At 38.0% G+C, this 27063-nt stretch overlaps 1 protein-coding gene across 1 annotated transcript in view; it reads left to right on the top strand.

The window, feature by feature from the left end:
* Nucleotides 1-27063, top strand: part of LOC145255806 (uncharacterized) — a 654582-nt gene that overhangs the window by 185046 nt on the left and 442473 nt on the right. The window contains exon 3 of the mRNA XM_080114494.1: nt 24510-24616. Coding sequence (XP_079970620.1) covers nt 24510-24616 — 107 coding nt within the window. The remainder of the gene's footprint in view (nt 1-24509; nt 24617-27063) is intronic.

Here is a 27063-nt window from a genome sequence, read left to right as displayed (position 1 = left end):
ATATATATATAAATTCGTATTCCTGTTTCTTTGTTTACAATTTGACAAAATGTCCATTAGTTTAATATTTCATTTATTTCTATATATAATATGGTTCTTTCAAAATATACGATTAAGAGGTTACCTCATTGGCATATATATTAAGGAAAATCGATTTCATTAAATAGCTGTATGTTAGTTTAAGTTTCTAGCGAGAGAGTTATTCCATTAACTTTAAATAATAATTATATTGATAATATATTTAATTTAATTTATTTGGAATTATTATTTCCGACATCGATTTTTTTTAGAAACAGGTAGTTATTTCCCCTGACGAGTTTTTTTTTTTTATATGTTCCGATTTCATGTGGACAGAAAGATGTTTTGCTTTATTTTTCAATATTGATAAATAAATAAATAAAGCACTTATGAATAAACGAAAAGATCTCATTTGTTTGTTTTTATTATTCTTTAAATGACTATACAGAATCTATGAGCGTTCCGGGAATTGACCCCCCCCCCCCAAAAAAAAAAAGAAACAAGTCGAAAATCTCTTATTTACAAAAAAAAAAAAAAAGAAGCCAATAAAAGGAATTCCATTTTGTTCTTAAACGTATCAAACGCGTTAATGTTTATAACGTTATTTCTACAGGAGCAAATCAGCTTTTCCCTTTATTCACTTTTCAGGTTGGAGTCTGTCTACACGGCTATTTTTTTTTTTTTCGGTCGCTCTGGCACTCGCTGCTATTTTTATTGAAACAAAAGTTGTTTTGATTGATTTATTTTTTATTTTTTTGGCAGGGGTGGGGTCCAGTGCACGAGCAACAAAAAGTGCTCAATATCTGGAGGGTAGCTTCTTCTCTTTGTATCCATTCTGTCATAATATCTGGTGGAAAGGGTATCATGTACTTCTTTTTTGGGGCGATTACATTTACATGTTTTTATCTGTTCTTTTATTTTTCAAATTGTTGTGGGGGTTTCGACGTTGCCCACAATGAAAATGATTAATATCCTTAGTATAGCAGATTTGTTCCAAACGGAACTTCGTGTTGACCCGGGCATCGCCGGGTACCTATATTAGTATAATAATAAATACGAAATCTGCATTGATCAAAATATCATATTTAAGCGTGTTTTACGATCAGGCAATGTCAGGCGGCCTGCTAGTATATAAATAAATACACGTACCTAACTTTTGTTAAATACTCTCTGACTGCTTATTGTTTACGTCTGCTGATGTTGGCATTTACAAACACCTCATTTCCCACAATTCTTGTGTTAATTTCTGGTGGCCTGGAGATAGAATACCAGCATACATAGTCAAGGGTAGCTTTGTGACTAGGTTCGAATCTCTCGACTAGCAGTAATTATCAGTGATGATAGCATACACCTGCAACACTAGTGTGTGGAAGTATAAAATTAAACTATATAATAATCTGCTTGTCCCTTTTTTAGTCCATACATTACACTTTTAGCTTTATTAAAGCCAAAATTTGAGAATTTAGCCTTTTCATTTTTTTTCTTTTAAGCAGATTAGTCTTCAAAAGATGTATTTGGCCTTTTTTAAAAATTTGGCTTGAATTTCGTTTTTTTTTTTTTGTTTTTTTTAAAAATCATCTTACAATCTTAAAATTATCTTACTTCTCTTTTTTTCTTAAGATTATCCTACAAAATAAATATTTACTTGATGGTTAGGGTTGCATAGCAACGAGCTTTGACTGCATCTAATTACTGAAAGCACAACGTACAGACTAAGGAAGGAATAAGCAGAATATTATCCGGACTAATTCCATGCACATCATTCTCTTGCGTACATCATTGGCAAGAAAAATATCAGCATTATCATAAAGCATTTGTTGGTTAAATATAGTTCGCATTCTGTGAAATTTCCACGGGTCCTGCTAGTTGTTAATATTTATTTAAAAGATATCATTATTATATACGCATACTGCATATGATGATGTCTCCGTTCAGTCTCAAGAGACAATGGATACCCCCTGTAAGCATAGCTGCTCGTGTAATGCAAGGATTGCATAATTCCCAACCACACCGCTCCTAGATCGGCACTGCTTAAGTCCAGTGGCAAGAAGAAGTGCTAGACGATTGGAAAGAATGTCGAGATAAGCGGAGAGCACGTACAACACCTGGAATTTCTAAATGGTCACTCATTTTAGTACTGACCAGGCTTAACATTGCTTAACTTTGGTGATCTAAAGGGAACCGTTGGGTCAACGTTAATTATGCCGTATATAATGCATATATAGAGTGAAAATACATATTCTGCTCGGTTACATGGAGCAAAATCTTTTGGTTTAGCCGCATGCTATCTTTATCAGTATTCCTTAGCCAGACATCTGCATATCAATACAAGTGCAAATTCTCTAAAACACTATTGAGAGACTTTTTATAAGAAGAACCCCTCCCCGCAGATGCCAACCATTTATGTCCGCAGGTGAATGCGTTTCTCCTAACATAATCCTTTATGTATTATTGATGTCCTGTGAAGTGATAGATATCTTGGCGAGAAATGATCTTACTTATTTACGAGAACAATCCCCCAAAGAATTCATTGGCTTCGCTAATAAGAGTTTTGGTCGTTGAATTTCTCTGACGTTAGCAAAAAAAAAAAAAAAAATAGTCCTGATGAATTTGCCAGTGTATTTTGCTTAACTGCCATTATTATTTACTAGTTGAAAGACTCGGCTATGATGGGGTTTGCAAATCTTCAGCTGTCAATGTTGTCAACACAAGCGGTAAAAATATTGAAGTAATAATAAAACGAAATTAAAAATACTTTTTAATTAGTAAACTTTTTATTAGAATAATTACGAGTGTAGCCATAGCTGTACAAATAAGCCTAACTATATTTAAAAATCTATCTGTGCAACTACACATAATCGTACAAGTAAGTCAAACTGTACAAATAAGCCTGACTGTACAAATAAGTATAGTTATGCTAATAAGCATAGCTGTACAAATAAGCCTAACTGTACAAATAAGCATAATTATGCTAATAAGCCTGACTGTACAAATAAGCATAGTTGTGCTAATAAGCATAACCATACAAATAAGTCTAACTGCAAATAAGCATAGCCATGCAAATAAGTTTAACTGTACAAATAAATATAACCATACAATTAAGCATAGCTGTACAAATAAGCAGAGCTATACAATTAAGTTTAACTGTAGAATTAAGCATAATCATGCAAATATAACTATACAAAATAAGCATAGCCGTAAACTTAGTAATTGGATCATTAAATATTCAATGCTGTTTGTTTTTTATTCCCCTTCTGTGTGTGAAATGATTGTAGCAATTAAAAATAAAAACAAATAATTCCATCTTTATTATTTTATTTTTTATTATTATTATTGTTTTTTTTTTTTTTTTTTTTTTTTTTAGAGATTAATTATTTGATATCAGAATTTAACGAGCAAGGAGAAAATTATGTAATACTAATATAACTCTGAAGTATATTTTATGATTTTATTTGTAAAAAAGTAACTAAATCTGACAAAAAACATCGAAGTTAATTAGCAAAAATATTTTTTTTTTCTAATTTTGTCGACTATGGTTGTAAACAACAATGGAAACGAGCAGAAAAGAGTGAACGAATTGCAAAAAAAAAAAAAAAAAATCAACGACAATGGCGACAGAATCTTAGGAGAGAACTTGAATGCCTGTTAGTCACTATCTTGGAGTGTCTAAGATTTCTCTGTACATGAGTTTTCAGGACAACCTGGCATGAGGATATTTTTCCCTACAAATAAACCCTGACTAAATATTCCAAATCACAGTATTCATGGCCCAAATAAGATCTCCTTCGTATGACTAATCAGCACTGGCTTTTATGAGGAATGGTGCACGATATCCAAGTGATGTTATCACGAGTAATAGCACGAAGCTGGATGCTCAACCAGATTGGATGAATTCTTGTCCTGGAATTCAGTAACACCAAGAGACCGCAAAAATATACAGTAGAACCCCGGGATACGGCATGGAAAATTAGTAACAAAATACAATACAGTATATAATACACATGTATATAATCAAATAACGTTATAAATACTACCGTAAGGCAGGCTAAATACCGCAACCAGCGACTAGATAAAAACATTGTATCCCACATCGTAACCTGAAAAAACTGTATCCTAGGTCCACCGTATTCGGAGGTTCTGCTCTATACTATGACATGGTTGATTAGAGCGGGAAAAATTGTTCCCACCTTCTTTACTAACTCAGTGTTTTAGAAGTAAACAAGAACTTTAATGGCATATTTGAATGTCTATGTGTCTGAAATCAAGTGTTAGCCCCTAAGGAGGAGCCCCTGGATTTCTGAAAACTTTAACTAAAGGAAAATAAAATCCAGATAGACATGCAATTGTTAGTCGTTGCATGTTTTTTTTGTTTTTTTTTTATACTATAGTCACCATATATCAAAGCCCAAAGGCCACTCAAGGATAAGGATTAATAAATGTCAGGAGGTTGGGGACACAACACCATAATGATCAGTAATGGTGGAAATTGGGTAGAATTTGATTATTTAAGAGAACTGCTCAACAAAAGCTGGTTTACGTTGAACTTGAAAATGTTGCAGTTAGTTGGGAAGATATAGAGTTCCAGAAGCAGACAAGAAAGAAACTTTGTTCATAGAATTTGCATTTAGTTTTAGGTACAGATAGAGAGTAGGGGAAATTGTTGACAGTGGTTGTAGCTAAATGAGTGTTTTGTCGGCGGGGGGGGTCAACATTTATGATGATAAACAATCTCAATGGGTACCACATTTGATGAGATAGAGGAGTTTGCTTGCTCCATCAATCACCTTTTGACAACAAGGTAATGGATTATAGTAAAGATTTACTGCTCTGCTTGACTTTTGATTTCTGCTCTGCAGATGAGACGACAGTGACAAGAAAGATATGGTCCCTTTTGATTAATGATTATCTTCCTCTCAGATAACATGAAAGCTCCTTCCTTTTGCCATGTTAAAAATGATTTTCTTGTCCACTTGACCATATTTAATTATCCAACCAAATGGACAGCAGAAACCGGAAGTCAAAAAGAGCACACCTGGGCATGGTGATCCGACTAAGATAGAAGGAAGGTGTTCATATAAGTGTTTCTTGCTTTGGTATTTCCTCCAGCTAATGTCCAGCGAAACTTGTAACGTCTTTGCATGTGTTTCGTTGAGTTCCAAACGGTTAAGCCGTAAAGCAAGGCAGATTTTACTGTTGCCCTTAAAAGTCCTTTCTAAGATTGTCAAAAGAGGGAAGACTTCCAGATAGTGCACAGTTCATCACGAACATCTCAGATCTTGCCTTTGTAGATTTTGATGTTTTTTTGTTAACTGAATGTTGCTGCCGAGGTATTCCACCGTGGCCTTAACTTATTTCCTTAGGAATATGCCCAACAAACTGAAGATTCTTCTCCTTTTGCAATGGAAAGTCAACCAATAATTTCCAATCTAGAAACCTACTAATTATGACAAAAAATAATACAAATAAAATGACACCATGTGATTAAAACAGTGTTTTTAAAAGGACGATGGAGTTTGCTTGAATCATTGTTTCTCCACAGCTAACAAATTCTATCGACCCCTTTTATATGATAACCCTCATGAAGATCAGGAGGAGGCTAACAGTTGCTACACCTTGCCAAAGGGTGACCTGGAACTGTGCAGGGTATGGGCGTTCATCTCCATGGGATTTTATACATATCTGCTTACTTGACTACATACAGCGCTTAGTACTCCCATATGGTACTGGTAAGGTTCAGCGATCTAATGAGAACTGGTGTGTCAATATGACTGTGGCAATGGAAATTATTGAGCCAATATTTTCAGTCATGGCTATGGATTTGAACCTGTACCAAAACTTTGCCTGTCAAAAACACAAATGGAATTTGTTATTCTGTTGATTGGAGGTTATTTTCAATTACAAAACCTCATTACAAAGTTTATTTCTTCAGGAGGAAATGAACATCTCTCGCAGACACATGTGACCTTTTAGATCTTAAAAGGTCAGTCTGTAATGAATTTGGATAGTTTTTGTCTCCGACTGACGTGCCAGGAAGAGAAAAACGTTTTCTCATTTTTTTTTTCTTTTTTTTTTTTTTTTTTTATGACTTTGTTTTCATCTAAATTAACTCCTTTATATTTTAATGAGTGCAATCTTTATTTCTCTTAATTATTTATTTAATCATGATTAATTCAAAGATATTAATTCTGGGAGTGATAGAGAAGGTGACCCTCAAAATTGCCACTCATGGAACCGTGAAAAAGATTCGCAATTCTTTCTTCAATTCTAACATATTTGGTATTTATGCCTGACTCGGCCACCAAGTTTCAGTCATGAATGTCCAACAGTCTTTGATTGTCGTTCAGTTATATGCTCCAAAAGGTGCAGCTTTAATTTGAACATCACTGAATGCTACCTCGTAAGCGTTAAGAAATTTTGAGTGTGCAAAGGGTTCTTATGAGGTTTTAACCGTGGTTGTAACAAGGGGTAACTTTTCTCCTGAGCTTTTTGGTTAAGAGCAAAATGTATATATACAATATATATATATATATATATATATATATATATATATATATATATAATTTTTGTGTGTGTGTGAAGGGTGTGAATTCCATTATAGAAGTGTTGATTTAATTTCAATAAAATAAAATACGCATTAAGTTTTTTTTTTCCTAATATTGCATTTTGATTTGGCTTTCAAGCGCACTTAATGCATATTTTATTATATCTTCTTCTATAATATAAAGCTGAACGTCTGTGTGTGTGTCTGGTCACGAATAGGCTCCTATATGGTTGACTATTATAGAAAACTAATCAGATATAATGTTAGAAGATGTATCGAGACACAGGAATGGGTATGTTTGATCTGGCATAATGATGATTCATTAAAATTGTGGGGTTTGCGTATGCGCCTGGTTCACAAAGTATGGAAATAAAAAATTTAAAAATTAAATAAAAACGTTTACAAGTGTTTTTATATAGATGTACATAAGAATACTTTGATAAGTATGTCTTAACTTAAATAGGGATGGTATAATAAAATTGTGGGGTCTGTGTTCGCGCCTGGCCTCTATAGAATGGAAATAGGCACAAACTTTAATAAAGACTTTTCATATCTATCTGCGTAAGTATACTTTGATAATTATGTTTCAGTTTGAAGAAATATGGTACAATAAAATTATGGGGTGTCTGTTCGCATGGAAATATGTCACAAAGTTTAACAAGGTTTTTGAATATAGATCCACAGAATATTGTGATAAGTGTTTCAGTGTGAACAGGTATGGTATAATAAATTATGGGGTTTATCTATTTTATTTTTACTTTCATCATATTTTGCTTTGGTTTTGATACTCCCAGATTCGACTCAAATTTACACACCTTGCTTTTAATAACCTATCATACTTTCATAAATCAGAGTCCATTTTCTGTAGGCTGTTTTTGAACCCAGTCAACGACGAGTACTTTTGCTTATATATATATATATATATATATATATATATATGTATAAAGTGATAATGTGTGTGTGGACAACTCTCAATCTATATACTCAACGAATTTTGGATCTAAGGAGTGGAAATTTGGCATATGGGATATTCAGACATGTGGAAAACTTTTTAATGGGTTTTCATTCAGAAAAAAGGGCTGCTAAGGAGTCAAAATGTAAAAAATCGGCATGTGTGGGCTCATCAAATTTTTATGTGTTTGTCAACTGTTCCACGACTGCACATGTGGAAATCGTTCACATGACAGCTTCCTTATGTTAAGAATAAGTAGGTTAGAAAACACTTTGTAAAGATCATGGGAAGCTGGCTTAATGGTTATCGACTTACAGTCTTTAGGTTTTTGTTTCGATCTTAGTTTGAGTACTTTTTTTTTTTTTTTTTACTAACAGGAACTGAACTGTTTAGAAAAAGCATAATATTTGCAATCAATAGAGAATTGTCTCTATAATAATAAATACTTAATCTGCATGAATTAAAATATCATATTTAAGAGTATATTATGACCGGGCAATGCCGGGCGACCTGCTAGTATATATATAAAGTGAGAGGTTGCTTGCTTGAAGCATTGCTTGTAAATAAATATGTGTTTAAAAGAGTTGCCTCGATAAAGATTTGGAGGCTACTTTTTAGATTGAAACAGTAGATTTATTGTCACGACCAATGGTAATTTTGTTTACCTACATTGAATAGCATAATATCTTGCTCTTTTTATGGAATACTATCAACAACCTCATTATATGTAATGTTTTTTTTTTCTTTTGGATATTCTTAACATGGAATAAAAATACACACAATTCAATACCCCCCCCTGCCAGATTTCTATTTGTGCAGTTATCTTAAAAAAAAAGTCTAAAACTATCATCAAATTTTGGTTGAAGTTGGTTATCGCAGCCCAAATCAGGACAGTACCACGAGTAGAGCATGTCAGAGTTATTGACAATTTTTTGCTTAAAACACAGAGGTACACATTAAATGGCGATAAAACAAAGACTGTTGGACATTAATGACTGAAACTTGGTGGACAAGTCAGGCAAAACCTAAAGTTTCTTTGTACCAAATATAATTGAATTTGTTTTTATGGAAATCACTTCAGACAAGGCATGAAGCCATTTGAGATAAGGAGATAAAAAATATTACTTCAAGGTCAAAAACTAGACAATAATAAGTGTTGTATGGGCAGATTTCAACATAGAAAACACAAATTGTTCCCTCTTTGTCAGAAACATTGCTCATGGAATACGAGAACTAAAGGACAAAAATAAATGAAGCGAGAGCTATAAGGCTGCCAAAAGTAAACCCAAGGTCCACTTTCTATCCTTCACATTACAGAAATTGCAGATTGCAAAACAGATTGTGAATTTTATTAACAATTCCATGGATGGCATTTTTATTTGAGAAGAGGTGAGGAGACATCACACTTTATAACATTTGAACACACACAAAATAAATTAAAAAAATTAGATAAAATAAATAACATGTTTTTTTGGTTCTTAATATACAACTAAAATTTTTTAGGATCTATTCAAATCACCACATATGAATTACAGCGACTTGAATTACAAAAACTTTAAAAACCATTTGGATCACTGGGGCACACTTATTAACAGCATAGGAGAGAATGTGTTTTTCTACTCTGAAGTAAAATTTTGCTTTTTTTTTTTTCTTAATCCAGAAAAAGATTTCTGCTTAAACTACTAGAGATTTCCATGGATATGAGTTTTCTATATTTTTGCTGAAATCTGTTTTTATATATATATACTAGCAGGCCGCCTGACATTGCCCGGTTGGAAGATATGCTTAAATGTAATATTTTAATTCATGCAGATTACGTATTTATTATTATAGAGACAATTCTACATCAATTATTATATTGAACCTAATATATAATAGTGAGATCAAAACTAAATATATATATATATATATATATATATACACACACATGACGTGCATATCATTAGTTAGAATCGAAACCAAAACATACAACTCTCCACCCTCTGAGCCACACCCATACACACACACACACACATATATATATATATATATATATATATATATATATATATATATATATACTGTATTAACAAAACCAAGACTTCAAAAAAGAAATTGATAGCAATAAAAAGTGTATTTCATTGTAAGTTATAATTGTTTCAAGACTAGTTGGACAATTTCAAGCTTTATGGCGTTTGAAAATTTTCACATAACCAGCCTTTCTTCAGACTTCTTGAATAAAAAACACTTTAACAATAGAACATTATTTAAAGAAATTTCCCTTAAAGGAAAAGAAGCATGCAAAAGCATTTACTCTGGACGCATCCTTGTCATGTGCTTATTTAAATATATATATATAAATAAATAAATTGACGTGCCATCCCTTTTGTAAAAGAGTAAATTGCATAATTGTCAAAGACAAGATTCAAACAAGCAAAGACGATCCACACAGTTTTATTATATATATATATATATATATATATATATATATATATCTATATATATATACTTTAAACATTGTATTCATTCTTTGGTTCAAACAAATTGTTATTTTGAAAAGTGATCCTTTTTAAATGAAATTTGAACATATAAACTTTAAAATTTTATATATATACTAGCATGGATGCCCAGCGTTGCCTGGGTGTTTGTCGCTGTAAAAAAAAAAATGTTTTGGTAGGGAGGTAGGCTCGAACCCGAAGCCTTGATGCGAAGGTGAAAAAGAAAGTGTAAAAAAACTGACATCTTACTGCTCAGCCATGACGGGACAGGAAACAGGTGCGTAAATTTAATGAGGTCAAACATCACGCGACGTTACTTTGGCTGCAAGCCAGTTTGTTTCCCCCCAAGATGTTGGGGAAAACCAGCTTCCCATAAAAAGTGGGGTGTCCAAATGAATAGCAGTTGTCTGATATAAGGGGTTTTCCCCACATTGATCAAAGCTCATTGCTTTTTGAATCTCCCAGCACGAATGCTAGTTAATGCCTTTGTTCAGACTCAGTTTCGTTTATATATGGAAAAGTCAAATAGACACGCGGAGACTAAGAAATACTGCGAAAATAGCATGTCTAAGTCGCCCAAATAAAAGATGCACACCACCCCCTTTCGTAAATCAGAGATATTATAATCTAGGTAGCATATAAAAAGTTCTAAGAAACAGTGACCCCCCCTCCGAGTACCCCCCCCCCAAAGCCTTTGCTGGACATACACAAAATGTGGACACACACACTAACACATATTTTGCCTTTTATGTATAGAGATAAAGCTGATTTCTGTGAAATATCTGGGACTTGCCTTATTTTTTTGTTGCTACTTGTTACTTGTATTTTGTTGAATTTTTATTTTTCTTTCTCTTTGTTATGACTTGAGGTATTGGCATATCATAACTATTAATGCCTGGCAGAAGATAATGCTCAAAGACGAGTGTGTGTGCGTATTTGTGTGTGTAAAGCACACGAATGACAGAAAATAGTGGAAGAGATGAGTATACTCATAGACATTTTAATTACAGACAGGCCGCACATAGAATGGTACAGATTACATATGTAATCTATGTCCAATATTAAGTTTGTGTGTCAATGCTATCACAGACTGAAGTAATATATCTCCATCTTTATTCACCCTAATCCAAAGTCATCATGTGAAAACTCACATAATGGAGGAAGTAACTCTGCCCAAAACAGAAAAGGAGTAATTAATTGTAGGTATAGACCGATTCATACCCTAAAAAAATTTCCAGCAAAAACCTAGCAGCCAACAACCACTATAAAAGAGTAATAAAGAATGCAAGAGAGTTGTATGTTCAGTCCATCAAGTTCAAAGTATCTGAGTAGTGGCTTGGTTCTCACCAATTTTGGCAAATAAGAAACATGATCCTGAATAGAAATGTGTGTTCTATCCCAACCATCATCAATGGACTGAAGTAATCTCGTTAGCCCTTTTATCATAGTTCTATCCTCCTAACACACTTTCTTTCTATTTTCCTGTATTTTCTCATCATCATCTCTCTGTCTTGTGTTGCCTTCCTTTTCCATCTTAAATGCAGTTCTCTCAAAAAACTGAAACAGTTATTTTGTAGTATAGGCTAAAACTTTAAACGATTCATGACGAGAGTATGAGAGTTACATGGCTTTTTGTTTAATGAAAGAATGACTTCCTGTCTCCTTTCTCCTATGTGCACTTGGTGTAGTTCTCTTAAATTAGAATTTTTTAGTTGAAACTGGTTGGAATTGCTTAGAAAAGTCGAAAGCTCTCAAACGAAGGCGAAATAACTAAATAAAAAATCTGAAAAATTGTAATCAGCTCAATTAATGTATTGATTAACTTTTGTTTTTTTTCTTGACTAAAATTGATATTTCATTAATCAAACATTTATCAAATTGTGTTTTCACTCCCTATCATTAGCACATCATCCAAGTTGTGTTTTGCTCTGCCCTCTGTAGGAATTGAAATTCCCAGGCTAACTGGATTATCGCCCTTCAACTCTGGTAACCAGAGAGTGACACAACCTTGTCACTTCCTGTTTTATAGATCTCTCTCTCTCTCTCTCTCTCTCTCTCTCTCTCTCTCTCTCTCTCTCTCTCTCTTTTCCACTGAACCCTCGACAAGTCAACATGTTACAAAACAATGCTCCGGTTGGCATGGCCATGCCAACCAGCGCTCCTGACAAACCTATCATCAAATACTAACCGCGAGTAACGTTACTTAATCCTTTCTTCTTATCAACGAACTCTTTTTACTATCTCTGTATTCATTTCCTCACATGTATATTTATGTAAATAAATCTTTCTTTTTTTTCTTTTTTTTTTTTTTTTTACAAGGAAATCACCACTTATCAAGAGCCAGTCGGGGATAAGGGTTATTGCGTGTACAGTAATCAATCGGATAATATTGTAGTAATTGCTAGTAATGGAGATCTGATAAATGTGTCTTACTTAAGGGGGTGGTTCATCAGGAATTTGTTTATGTTGGACTTGAAGACATCTAAGTTTTAGTCAGGTGGGAAACAGGCACACGGAAGAGAGTTCCACAGGTGTGCACTTCTAAGAAATTCATGGAATCTATATTTTGATTTAGGCACAGATAAAGAATGGGGAAAATTACTGACAGTGGTTTCAGCTAGACGGGTGTTTTTTGTGAAAGATTTGCGAGGGAGGACCAGAGATTGAAATTCAGACGAGCACTTCCCATGGAAATAACGATAAAACAACGACAGGCTCGCAATATCCCTTCTGTGAGAGAGAGGTTGCAGGGAAGAGAAAAGGGCATGCCCCACTAGGCTATGAAGTCTATTTTGTACTCTGTCAAGGCAGGATAGGCTGTTTTTAGCAGCTCCTGCCCAGATATGGCAGCAGTACTCCATCCTTGGATGTATTTGGCTTTTATATAGATAGAAAATTGTATCAGCAGTGAGATATCTACTGGAGCGGTAGAAGGATCCCACCATTTTTACAGCGACCTTGGCAACAGACTTGATGTACATGTTCCATTTATCGCTGTATAAAATATACTAAATCTCCTTGAATTTTCAGTCATAGCTTTTCGTGGATGAACTCTCCTGGGTTGCAACTCACAGCATGGCCAAACCAGCAAATTCTCCTCTTTAAAAGAGATTGGTTGGCGGGTATGATCCTGCATTATCTCTCAATTTAGGTATTGGATACAAAATGGTGTCAGTGGATCTGCAGAATTTGGTGGAGGTAATAATGGTTGAACATTTTTGAGATTCGCAGCTATAGAGAAAGATCATCCGAACAAATCTTGATAGATCCAGACTTTTGTGCTTATTGTGATCTCAGGTCGAGACCACAGACCGGGTTGTCTCGGTGACTTGTAGGGTGCTGGACATTGTTGGTTTGGATGTTAATAATCTGCAGCAACAAACCTTGAAACCAAGTATCCGAAGCGATCAACCTCATCTTGAGTTTCTCTCCATTAAGAAGAATCGTGCTTTTTTTCAGAGGATAGGAATCTTGCGGATACAACATTCACCTTCATACCATTCTTAGATTCTATGAAAACAAACACAAATGAATATTATCAAAATTCTTTCATTTCATTTGTGATCAGCCATGAATTGTGTTTGATTTGATATACACCCAGGATAGGTTGACAGTTCACAATGGCCAAGCTAATGATAGGTAGCCAGTCCCTGAACCAGTTATGAATACTATAGAACTGTGAACTGGAGCAAGGTTCGGCGTCAGATTTGATGGTATGTAACTACATGAGTAGCACACCTTTCCTTAGTCGATGAGGTATGGGCGAAGAGACTGACGAGGGTTGATTACACACGGCACTGACGATCTTGATGAAGTCCGAGTGTGGCCTCCAAGTTCCATACAAGTTCAGTTCCACTAAAGAATGCTGAGCATTCTTTTTCACAACATGAGCATCCATGGACAATCAAAATTCTGATGTTGAACTTAATACAGCTGCTGACAGTTTCTTCTATTTATGTCACAATGTGTGCTGTTCAGACTATTCTACCTTGTGCAAAAACTAAAAGGTTCCATTTCAAAAAGTATTTGCACAAATACTCACAAACAGCCGTAATTTCACCCGGCTCAACATGCATTCCTCTCCCCCACAAGTTCACGAGGAATTTCGGGTGAGTGACGTGAAAAAGAATGCTGTTCACTCTACACTCTGAAACAATAGAGAAGAGGGTTGGTGAGCTTATGTCCTAGGTGATGAGAGGAGACATTTACATTAGCTATCTCCCCCACCCACGGCGAGTTTTTTGCGGGCACAACAAAAAAATTCTGTACAACAGTCCACTGAACAATGTTGACTAGTGATGAAATCAATAGTCTTGGTTGCGTCGGGGCCGCAACCTACTCGCTGGTGCAGTTTCTAAAGCACCAGGAGCGTTGTGTGGCATCAATCAGCTAAAGGCTCTGGGGGCCTTCTTGGCAATTGCATGCATGTTCTTGGGGATGGTGTCATTTCCAGCTCCAGCGTTCTTGGAAGTGGTCGCATGTACAATGGTACGGAGTTCTCGGGAGTACCAGAATCTCTAGCTGGGTCAGAAGCATGAGGAGTAGTTGGAAGGATCTCAGAAGGGCTTGATGGCGCGTCATAAAAAGCTTTATTGCTGGACTTATGTATGGGACTATCTGTTGGATTACCAGCATGGGCTTCTTGCAGGGTGGCAGGAGAGTCCTCTGGCGCCCCTGGTAGGGTGCTGACAGAGGCGTCTTCTGGCAGCCTGGTGACTGGTAAGAAGGACTCTATCACGTCTTCACTAGTTGTGGTCCTGAAAGGCTTGAATTTCTGAAGGTGTTGTCAGTTTTTGAGCGTGAGTCTCCCAGAACTATTTATCTTGATCACATATTGGTGAAATTGTCTCACCTCCACAACGGTGCTTCTTCGTTCCCAGCGTTTAGGGTGATTTCCAGTTAGGTTTTGAATATACACATGATCCCCCGACGCTTAGAGGGGCAAAGATCTTGTATGCTCGCTCCACTTTTCATGGAGTGACGTTTTGCTAGTGCCTTCTCCCTGTTTACGAGCGTTTCAGACAATGTGAGGTGGGGGCAATACAGACCCATTGGGATCAGGATGGGATCTCTAATGGGTCATCCGAAAACTATAAGAGCAGGGGATGCCTTCGTCTCTGGGTCGATGGAGTTGCGGTATATTAGCATTGTCCATTAAAACTTGTCCACATTGATAGACGCGCCCGCTGAGGTGTTATCCATCAGCATTCGTTTGACAGTTTTGACTGCAATTTCTGCTCTGCTGTTGGTATGAGGGTTGGTAACAGAGGTAAAGTGATGGTGGACTCCCCATGATCGGAGGAAATCCTGAGTCTTCCCAGCAGTAAACTGGGGTCCCCCGTCGGATGTCCGCTCCTCAGGCACTCCTAAAGTCACAAAGACTTCTCTGAGGCACTTGATGAGGCCATCTGCGCCGTTCTCTGCTTGAAATACCATCAGCCAGTTGGAGTACCGGTCGACCACCGCAACATAATCATGGTTGTTGTGTGTGAAGTAGTCGCTGGCGATCTTGTGGAACAGGTACTCCGGAGGTGTAGCGTTAAAAGGTGACTGCATAGCATTGGACTTTGCAATCCGATCGCAGTGCATGCAATTGTCCCTGACATGTTGGATGTCAATGCTGATATTGGGCCTGTAAACTAAGTCAGCCGCGCGGGCACACATGAAGCTGACTCCCTGGTGGGCTGCATGCAGGGCCTCCAATATCTCTTGGCGTAATGTTGCCGGCATAATAATGCGGTTGCCGGCAAGGATCATGCCATCAACAGTGCAAATGCTGCTCACAATGCGGTGGTACGGCCGGAATGCGGTCCTTAGCTGTCGGCAGTCCAAAGGAAATCCGTCATAAATCAGTCGGTGCAATTCTTGTAGGTTTGCGTCCGAAAATGTAGCCTCCTGCACCATGTCTCAGGAAACCACATTAGTGACTGCATAGAGAGTGTTAGACATGGATGCATGTATCCCATCATCTTCTCCAATATCTGCAGTGTCTTCTGGGCTAGAAGCATCATCTGCATGGCTGGCGGCGGTTGGTGGGTACCGCGAGGCGACGTTGGGTCCCAGGTTCTTCTTTCCAGTGATGTGGATTACTTCAAAGTTGTAGGAGAGGGTCTTTTCCTTTAGATTCAACAGACAGCGATTGTCTATCTCCGTCAAGGAGTGGTCATTGAGTATCCCAACCAGCGGCTTGTGGTCGGTAGCCACAGTCAAGTCACGGCATCCGAGGATGTAATACCGTGTTTGGTGCAAGGCATAGGCAACAGCAAGAGCTTCGCCTTCAATGGGTGCATACCTGGATTCTGCTGTGTGGGTGAAGTGGCTACCCACCAAGCAGAGCTTCCAGCCCTCCTTGCAGCACACAGGTGTCCTGGTGGCCGCAGTACTTCTGCATCATGAAGTACCCGATGCCAGTGACCGACCAGTTGGTTAACAGACAGGTGTGGGTGGGATGATTGGAACAACCTCCCTCCTCCCTTTATTTCCTCTATGATCTTGAGCTTAGACTCAGTGAATATCTCATTCAATTCCTATGTCCACTGAAATTTGGTAGATGGTTTCAGGAGATGCTGAAACGGCTGCATGCGCTTGGCCATGGAGAATGCATATGCTCCTTGATTGACTAATCAAAACCAAGCCCTTGCGCCAGTTATGTCCTTCGGGGTAGGGAAATTCCGATTAGATTCCAAGAACTTGTCAGACGGGGTGACATTAGTGGGCGTGATCTGGAGGCCTGCAAAGACAACAGTCTGTTCGGTGAACTGGAACTTCTTGGGGGTGAGGCTAATCCCATTTCTGGCACAGAGGTCCAGCCACTCGCACGCCTGGAAGTGAGTCAGCCCACATGCACGTGTCATCCACGCACTTAACCTTGTTTTTGAAGTTGGCGATAATAGCATCAAATCGCTGGTTGTAGGCGTCTCCACTAGCAAGGAAGCCCTGTAGTGCCACCTTGTTACGATAACAACCCCATGGGGTTATGAAGGTCGTAATGTGGCGATCTTCCTCTCAGATGGGAACAGAATGGTAACCATTCCAAGCATACGTGACGGTCTCCACATGGTGAGTTTGCCTCACGGACCGTCGATTCTGTGGCTGCAGATCTATTGTTCTTCTAGGAGAGCCGTCAGCTTTTTCGGTCATCACCATGCGGGAACACCAGGTGGTTGGCGTGTTGGGGCTAACCTTCTCTAGGACGTTGATAGTGACGTTTCTCTCAAGGTCGTTATAGACCTTATCCTGCCAGTGTAGGGGGACCAATGCAGGCTTATGAATGGCGACTGGCTTTGCATTGGGGTCGATATGGAGCTCCAGCAGTTTGGACTTCATCATGGGAAGTGGCTGGTGCTCGCATGTATTAAACGTTGTTGATGAATGGAAGTCAAGCAGCCATTGCTTCAGAATGGGCACATTTTCATCAGTGGGCACAATACCTGTTGGAAGCTTTGTTGGTATAGGTGGTGGTAACTCAGTGCGTTTTGGCCATGAACACTGCCTATTTTCATCTTCCACTGTAGCCAGGGAGTCTTGCTGGCACAGTATGGCCCATAATGCCACCCGTGCTTAACAACAAAGGAAAGCTTTGCCGATTTTTCTAGACACATATAACAACTGCTTTGTTGTTTTTGGTGTGCCAGATACATCACCTGTGGATACCTCCACAAAGATACCTCTTTTAACTCCTAGGTCCTCTTCGCTAGCTCAATTTGACAGGGAATATGTCAGTCTTGGTGATGCCCATCGCAAGTGCTGATCTGATAGGTATGATGGAACTCTGACAACCAGAATCCGCCACCATAGGTATTTCGATTGATGTGGGGTTGGAGGATTTGAGTGGGCGGCGAAGCTTCTTGTGGTCATCTGGTAATGGGGTGAGTTTCACCGTCATCATTGGGTGGGTCTTGGAAGGTCTAGCAACCCATTTGCCTTCGTAAACATGATGTTCGATTGGCTTGCAGCTGCTAGTTAAGGGTTGATGAGTTTGGACCGTACAAAGTTGGTCAAATAGAGTGCCAGCTTCGTCATCCCCCATGTGCAAGGCGTCATTACTGTACTTGGGCTTAACTTTACAGCAGGGGTTCTGAGAGCACCACCTGGAAGATCTGTCTTAGTGGCCCCATAACTCATAGTTCAAGTACTTACTGCAGTTAGTCGGAAAATGGTCTTTAACAGAGCACCGCAGCTCTGGAATTTTGGTCATTCGACTTACCGTGCTGTAGTTCTCCGCAGGCCCAGGACTTGCTCTGCTTGTTGCTGCGAGATGGTTGTGACTGGTGGGGTTTGTCGTTGCCATGGCTCATGGCAGCGGTAGTTTCTCCAACAGCTGCCCTGGTGGATTTACCCTGTTCCTTCAGGGCTATATAAGCAACAGTTTCCTCCAGGGTTCGGTCTGTTTTGGGATCACCCAACAGATCAGAAAGAATCTCTAGGTCAGCAATACTACGAATAAGATTATCCCTAATAATCTCACTGCTGTAATCATAAGTGTGGCCACAGCCCGGTTCCTTACACTTTGCTGTGTACTGGCATAAGGCGGACTGACCCCTGAGAGCAGAAAGGAAGGTCCTGATAGGGGTACCAGGGGCCTGTGTCATCCTACTGAGTTTGATGCGGTGGACCAGAGTGCTCTCCTCCCTGACTGGCAGGCGCCTTATAGCAGCAAGGAGGTCCGCCTCAGTCATTGATGACAAATCTTCCTGCAAGTCTCTCATGAGGTCATTCATGAGGTCCGCATCACAGCAGTGGAAGAGGGTCGTGGCACACATAGCATCGGTGATAGCCATGCCGATCTTATACATAGACCATTGTCGCTTGAAGGACGACCATTGATCGGGAGTGCTCCCGCCACCAATAGATGGAGACTTAAGTTTCAGCCTGGGAGCTGCTGGTTGTTGGGGGTTGGCTATTGGGGCTGGATGGGCAGTTTGGGCATGAAGATTCATGGAGGTAATGAGTATGTTACTGAAGAATTCAGGAAGTTTCTGGGATTTCCAGCCACATCCAGTAACCGGGCAGGTGACTTCAATTTTGTCGCCCATTATTTATCCAGGTTGAATGAGTTGCTTTCGAAAGCGGCGAGATCCTGACGATGTGTAGTCGTAGAACAGCATAGATGAGTAGCACACCTTTCCTTAGTCAATGAGGTATGGGTGAAGAGACTGACGAGGGCTGATTACACACGGCACTGACGATCTTAATGAAGTCTGAGTGTGGCCTCCAAGTTCCATACAAGTTTAGTTCCACTAAAGAATGCTGTTCACTCTACACTCTGAAACAGTAGAGAAGAGGGTTGGTGAGCTTATGTCCTAGGTGACGCGAGGTGACATTTACATTAGCTGGGCGTCTTCACCAACTTTGGAGTGATGGAGTGATTATAAAGCTATTGTTTTGTGAAATCACTAGTCTTAGTCTCTTCTATCAGTACTATTATGACACTTATTCTTCATGCATCTAAAACCAAACTTCTATCTTTACATCATCAACGTTCTGATCCTCATCTGGCATCAATTAAAATGAATGGCTCTTGTCTTGGGGAGGCCTCAAGTTTTGACAGGCTTCTGGGCTTGACCTTTACTCCTGATCTTAAATGGAATACGTACATCAAGTCTGTTGCCCAGGTCGCTGGAAAAATAGTGGGATCCTTCTACTGCTCCAGAAGATATCTCACTATTGATGCAATTCTCTATCTGTATAAAAGCCAAGTATGTCCAAGGATGGAGTACTGCTGCCATATCTGGGCAGGAGCTGCTAAAAACAGCCTATCTTGCCTTGACAGAGTACAAAATAAACTTCAAGTCCAACATTCCTGATAAATCGTCCCCTTAAGTAAGACACTTTATCAAATCTCCAATACTACAATACTATCCCATTGATTACTGTACACGCAATAACCCTTATCCCTGAGTGGCTTCTGGGCCTTGATAACTGGTGACCTCCATGTAAAAAAAAAATAAATAAATAAATAATTAACAGATCTTTTCCCTGCTTCCTTTCTTCTAGCTCGTTTGACGTGATTATTTCAAGGTTTTTATTAATTCACTGTACAGATATGTCGTTATAATAATATATTCCAATATCTTCTCTCCAAGAACTGTAGGCTTATGGAACTCTCTTCCTGCTGACTGTTTTTCTCCGACCTGTAGCTTTGGCCTTTTTGGTACTAAGGTCGATAGGCATCTCCTGACTTTGCGTCATCTTTTGTTATTTTTAGCTTTTTGCATAAAGTGGTTTCATGCCTTGTCTGGAGTAACTTCCTTACATAAAAGAATATTGGAATATTGTTCAAACACTCCAAATAATTTGTTTTTGTTAAGCTGTGTTTTGAAGGCTATGGCAATGTAGTTTTGAGGAAGAAAAAAAAACTGTTACGGACGGGACAAGATAAAAAGAATAATAACAATATTGAAAGAATATTGTAATCTTTAATTACAAAATAATTATGTATTCATTTGCGGACTATTATCCTCATTTTCGTCGTCGTTGTTGTTTCTTCTTCTTCACCATGTTTTGGCCAACTATTCCTCTGGTCTTCTTCAGGCGGCTAACCATGACGGGATAGGAATGCCGGGTCTCTTGACTGTATCTCCAATAATTACCTGGTCCTGGATATGACCTAAAACTATATCTGATGGTGAGGCCCCCACCTTGCGGGATTTGGGGAGTGTGGAGCCACCCTTTAATTGCCATTGCTCCCAGGTCCACTCTGACACGGAGTGGTAGTACCTGTTAGGGTCTCAACTATGGGTTAAATAGAATCTGACTTAAAAAAATATATATACTCCATTAAAAATCGTTCCTCAAAATAACTAGATTCGGCATTAAATAACCTGAAAAAGGTTGATATGCCGTAAAACAAAAACGACCAAACAACAAACCAATAATTACTGCCTTCCATAGTTGTTGTTTCACCACGTTTTGGCTTGCTTTGGGCAGGATTGAAACCGCTATCTTCAGACAATGATCACCTGGAACCATAGAGATTCAATGCCTCTATCCACTGCGGCAAAAAATTAAAAAATAAATAAAATAACAATATATAAAATATTTATTTACTAACAGAATAGTATTGCAGTGTTATATTCTCTAAGTTTTCGAGTTATACCTCATCTTCAGAAAAAGAAAATATTTTCAAATGTGTATAACTACTCGGTTGAGGGGTGTTTATTGTATTTATTTGCTTCCCCACCAAAGCAAATTAGGCACAAGGCCGTTTTTAATGTGGGGTAAAAACCAGCTCCCCTAAGACACTCTATCAAATATCCAATACTAATGATTACTACAATACTATCTCATTGATTACTGTACACGCAATAACCCTTATCCTTGAGTGGCCTCCGTGCCTTGATAAGTGGTGACCCCCCCCATGTAAAAAAAAAAAAAAAAAAAAAAAAAAAGTAGGCAAAAAGGGGGCACTCTGATTACCAAAAATAATAATTGTCCCAGCATAGAGGGTTTCCCCTCCATTGACTGGTACAAATTATCTTAAGTGCAGTATCTGCAGAACATATACTACACTTTGATCCCGGCCCGAAGGCCAACCGCAGTAGAATAAATTCGCAGGAAGTTTTAAATTATTCTTTAAATTTGGATTGGCATTTATGTCTCTTATTAAATTGTCATAACATTTATAACCAGTAATCATTATAGAACGAGGGGCATTCCAAAAGTAATACCTGCTATTTTTATTCCGCCTGAATGGATCAGAGGGGGATTGTAAATTGCATTGTTATGATGACTGAACTTATACATGAAAGTTTCATCTCTCTGGTGCAGATATTGACGGTGTGAGACTCTAAAAAAGTAACACCTGTCAAGGATGTGTGTCAGAAGCAGAAATGCATCATTGAATTCCTGGCAAAAATGCATTGAGAATGGTGGTGACTATGTAGAAAAATAAATTCTGGAGCACAAGAAGTTGCTCATTTCCGACTTTATAGTTCTTTAACTTTTTGAGTTAAAAATAAAGATAAGAGGCTTTACTTTTGGAATTACCCTAGTATTATATGTTCTGAATGTAATTATAATTATTTATCATACACATGTTCATATACATATTCTTTCTTCTCTTATGTTATTATTGTTGCTGTTATTAATGGCTCACAAGGAGCTTTCACACAGGTCGTCAAAGATCTCTCCATGAAACCGGCCTGTAGTGTACCCTGGAAGCTGAGTGACAAGTTTCCCCACATTTTCTAGCACTCTCCACCTCTTTCGATAGTATTTGCAAATAAATTTGCATTATCGAAACAGCTGCTTGTCATTGATTTCTCATTGGCAGCGGCTATCGGTCTTCACTGGAATTTGAGTGGCAATACGCCTCCTCCAGGTCCCAGTTCTCTTTGTTCTTATTCAGTGGAGATCTGGTCAGTGCTCTCTCCTCGGTCTTTTCTTCTACTTGGCTGTTTGGTCTTTCTTCTTTTTTTTCTTTTTTTTTTGAGGGGGGGGGCAGTGATGTGGTAATGGGTGGGGGTGGAGTTAGAGAACTTATAGATATGCGGCTTCAATGTTCTTGGTTTTATTATATGGCGTTTCATTTTTTCCTTCTGCAGCAGTTTGTCTGGCCCACGCTTGTTGCTCATGTGTGTTAGTTTCCACACTCAAGGGTTTTCCTTAATATTTCAGCTGTTTTCATTATTGTTGTTCGTTGTAGTTTTCCAGTCATTTCTTTGATTCCAATTCCTCCCATTCTTTTTTCAACGTTTTTCGGGATTGTTCCTAGTGCTCATATTATTATACATATTATCTTGATTTTCTTCATCTTCTATATTCCTTTCAGCTCTCTGGCTAGCTCTGTGTATTTGCTCCGTTTCTCCTTTTCTTTGATATTCACCCTATGGTTGGCTGGAACCGCAAAGTCGATTTGACAGGATTTTTCTTTCTTTTTAATTATTATGACATCTGGTCTTCTTGCTTGGATGGGTTTATCAGTTTCTATCTTGCTTGGATGGGGTTATCCGTTTGTATCTTGCTTGGATGGGGTTATCCGTTTGTATCTTGCTTGGATGGGGTTATCCGTTTGTATCTTGCTTGGATGGGATTATCCGTTTGTATCTTGCTTGGATGGGGTTATCCGTTTGTATCTTGCTTGGATGGGGTTATCCTTTTGTATCTTGCTTGGATGGGGTTATCCGTTTGTATCTTGCTTGGATGGGGTTATCCGTTTGTATCTTGCTTGGATGGGGTTATCAGTTTGTATCTTGCTTGGATGGGTTTATCAGTTTGTATCTTGCTTGGATGGGGTTATCCGTTTGTATCTTGCTTGGATGGGGTTATCTGTTTGTATCTTGCTTGGATGGGATTATCCGTTTGTATCTTGCTTGGATGGGGTTATCCGTTTGTATCTTGCTTGGATGGAGTTATTCGTTTGTATCTTGCTTGGATGGGGTTATCCGTTTGTATCTCGCTTGGATGGGGTTATCAGTTTGTATCTTGCTTGGATGGGTTTATCAGTTTGTATCTTGCTTGGATGGGGTTATCCGTTTGTATCTTGCTTGGATGGGGTTATCCATTTGTATCTTGCTTGGATGGGCTTATCCGTTTGTATCTTGCTTGGATGGGGTTATCAGTTTGTATCTTGCTTGGATGGGTTTATCAGTTTGTATCTTGCTTGGATGGGTTTATCAGTTTGTATCTTGCTTGGATGGGTTTATCAGTTTGTATCTTGCTTGGATGGGTTTATCAGTTTGTATCTTGCTTGGATGGGGTTATCCGTTTGTATCTTGCTTGGATGGGGTTATCAGTTTGTATCTTGCTTGGATGGGTTTATCAGTTTGTATCTTGCTTGGATGGGTTTATCAGTTTGTATCTTGCTTGGATGGGGTTATCAGTTTGTATCTTGCTTGGATGGGGTTATCAGTTTGTATCTTGCTTGGATGGGTTTATCAGTTTGTATCTTGCTTGGATGGGTTTATCAGTTTGTATCTTGCTTGGATGGGGTTATCAGTTTGTATCTTGCTTGGATGGGTTTATCAGTTTGTATCTTGCTTGGATGGGGTTATCAGTTTGTATCTTGCTTGGATGGGTTTATCCGTTTGTATCTTGCTTGGATGGGGTTATCCGTTTGTATCTTGCTTGGATGGGGTTATCCGTTTGTATCTTGCTTGGATGGGGTTATCCGTTTGTATCTTGCTTGGATGGGGTTATCAGTTTGTATCTTGCTTGGATGGGGTTATCAGTTTGTATCTTGCTTGGATGGGGTTATCAGTTTGTATCTTGCTTGGATGGGGTTATCAGTTTGTATCTTGCTTGGATGGGGTTATCAGTTTGTATCTTGCTTGGATGGGGTTATCAGTTTGTATCTTGCTTGGATGGGGTTATCAGTTTGTATCTTGCTTGGATGGGGTTATCAGTTTGTATCTTGCTTGGATGGGGTTATCAGTTTGTATCTTGCTTGCATGGGTTTATCAGTTATTATTATTATTATTATTATTATTATTATTATTATTATTATTACTTTTTTGTTCTACTCTCTTTTCTAATGAAATCCATAAATTTTTATTTTTAATTTTTTCTTTTTTTTTTTCAGGTTTCAGTTGAATGTGAAACAAACAAAAATTTTTCTGGATTCACTACGGTCAGTTTTACCTCGTTGATTTTATCAGAAGATCGTCCGGAAGGAATCATCAAAATAAGGTTGGCTATTAGGAATATTTGTATACAAAATTCTGCGTTTATTTATATATATATATATATATATAATATATATATATATTTTTATAAAAGCAGGGCTCTACCGACAAATTTATTTTTAGTTGACCTTTGACAACTAAATATTTTCGTTTATTAACTAAATAGTAAATTTACTAGCAAAATCTACATAATTTTTGGAATATGACATCTTCGTTCCATAAAGATTTTTCTTATTTAAAAACAAAAAAAAATAAGTGAAATTCTAAATATGTACCGAATTTTATGTTGAGATTTGAAGGTAAAATAAACGTTCGAATTTCTAAAAATGTTTTTTTTTTAAATATTCTTTGTTAAAAAAAAAGTGTATATTGTTCTATTGAACTTTTATTGTTTAAATAATTTGAATTTGTTTTATTTAAAAAAAAAAAAAAAAAGACTGTAAAGACATATTTCACTTAGTAATGAGCTGCAGAAGATTGTGGGTGAAAGCAAAAAAAAAAAAACGGAATCGCCAAAAGATAGGAGTTTTATTATTCTTAGTTGCCATTTGGAAAGATCACTTGCAGGTGCGACTGTTTCACTCACAACTTACAGTTCTGAAAATGTTAAGTTTTAACCCTTTTAATGCCGAGATAAATGTTCAAGATGATATGCTCTAACGAGTCTCTCTTACGTCAAAATCTTTGCCTTCTTTCTTTCTTTCTTTTTTCTTTTCTTTCTTTTTTTCTTTTCTTTTCTTTCTTTTTTCTTTTCTTTTTCCTTTCTTTTTTCTTTTCTATTTGTCTCTTTTTCCTCATCTTCTCCTTTCTTTCTCCTCTTCATTCTCTATTCCATTTCTTCACCTTTTCATCCATCTTTTTCCCCTTTATATCCTTACATTCTCTTCCTCTTCTAACTCTTTCCTTTTTTTCTTTTCCTTTACCCCTTCCTCTCTTCCTCTTCCCCTTTCTTTACTCCCTGCCTTCATCTTCTTGCCCCTTCCTTTTGCTCTTCCACCATTTGGTTCATTTTAACACATCCAAAACCAAACTTTTATCTTTTCACAATAAACGCTCTGGTCCCCCCTCGCCAGACTTTCACGAAAAACACTCGTCTTGGTAGAACCACTATCAACAATTACCCACGCTCTTTATCCCTGCCTATACCTAAACGTAGATTCCATGAACAGGGCTTCTTTCTTAGAACTGCTCGCCTGTGGAACTCTATTCCGTTTGCCTGCTTTCCAGCTGACTACAATCTGATTTTCTTCAAGTCCAACGTGAACAAGTTCTTATTGAACTGTCCCCCTAAGTAATCCAAGTTATAAAATTCCCAATAATGTTTACTACGCTAAAATCACAATGACTAATGTATACCTATTAACCCTTATCCTCGAGTGGTCTCTGGGCCTTGATAAGCGGTGACCCCTCCCCCAGTAGATGATGCCCCTTTTTTCTTTCCTGCAACTTCTTTCTCACACAAGAGATGTTGCAGCCTGTCTCTGTTCTATTGTTATTTTCATGGCAAATGCTCGTCCCCTCTTGCCAAACTTTCACAAAATCATTTGCCTAGTGACGACGACTATCAACAGTCCCCCCCCCCACTCTTTATCTGTGCCTAAATCTAAGCGCAAATTCCATGAACAAAACTTTTTTCCTAGAACTGCCTGCTTGTGGAAATCTGTTCTGCTGGCTTGCTTTCCAGCTGACTACAATATGGTCGTCTTCAAGTCCAATGTACACAAGTTCTTATTAAGCCGCTCCTCTAAATAATCCATTTCTACCCCATTACCACCACTATTAATCCTGGTGACCATCGTACACTTATTCACCCTTATCCTTGAGTGGCCTTTGGGCCTTGATAAGTGACAACTCCCATGTAAAAGAAAAATTTTCTTTCTCTTCTACTTCTATTTTCTCTCTTCTCTTTTTCTACCTCGATCCTCTTCCACGTTTCTTTCTTTCTCCTTTTTTCTTCTGTCTTTCTTTTCTTTTCTCACCTCTTTCCTCTTCCTTTCTCTTCTTCCTCTTTTCTCTTCTTTTTCTCTTTTTTCTCTCATGCTCCTTCCTTCTCATTTCTCTTTTTCTTTCTCTTTCTCCTCTTCTTCCTATCTTCATCCTTCTTTTCCTTTCCTTTTCCTTTCTCTTTCTCTTCTTCCCTTCTCTTTTCATCTCATTCTTACTTTCTCGTTCTCTTCCCTCTCCTTTCTCTCCCTCTCCTGTCTTCTTCCTCTCCTACTTCCTTTTCCTCCTCCTATCTTCTGCCATCTTTCTCCTTTCTCTTCTTCCTTCTTTCTCTCCTCCTTTTTCCTCCACCTCCCATATTCTTCCTCTTTCTTCTATCTTCTTTCTCCTGCTCATCCTCCTCCTCCCATCTTCTTCCTCCATTCTCTCTAACGTTCTTAGTTTAAAAATCAATTTTCATTCTTAACTATACAGGTTCATCACAAGTAACTTTATCTTAACTGCATA

This window comes from Euprymna scolopes, chromosome 31 (assembly GCF_053919585.1).
Source record: "Euprymna scolopes isolate OS-2025 chromosome 31, ASM5391958v1, whole genome shotgun sequence".
Lineage (NCBI taxonomy): Eukaryota > Metazoa > Mollusca > Cephalopoda > Sepiida > Sepiolidae > Euprymna > Euprymna scolopes.
This window is presented reverse-complemented; position numbering and strand designations above follow the sequence as displayed.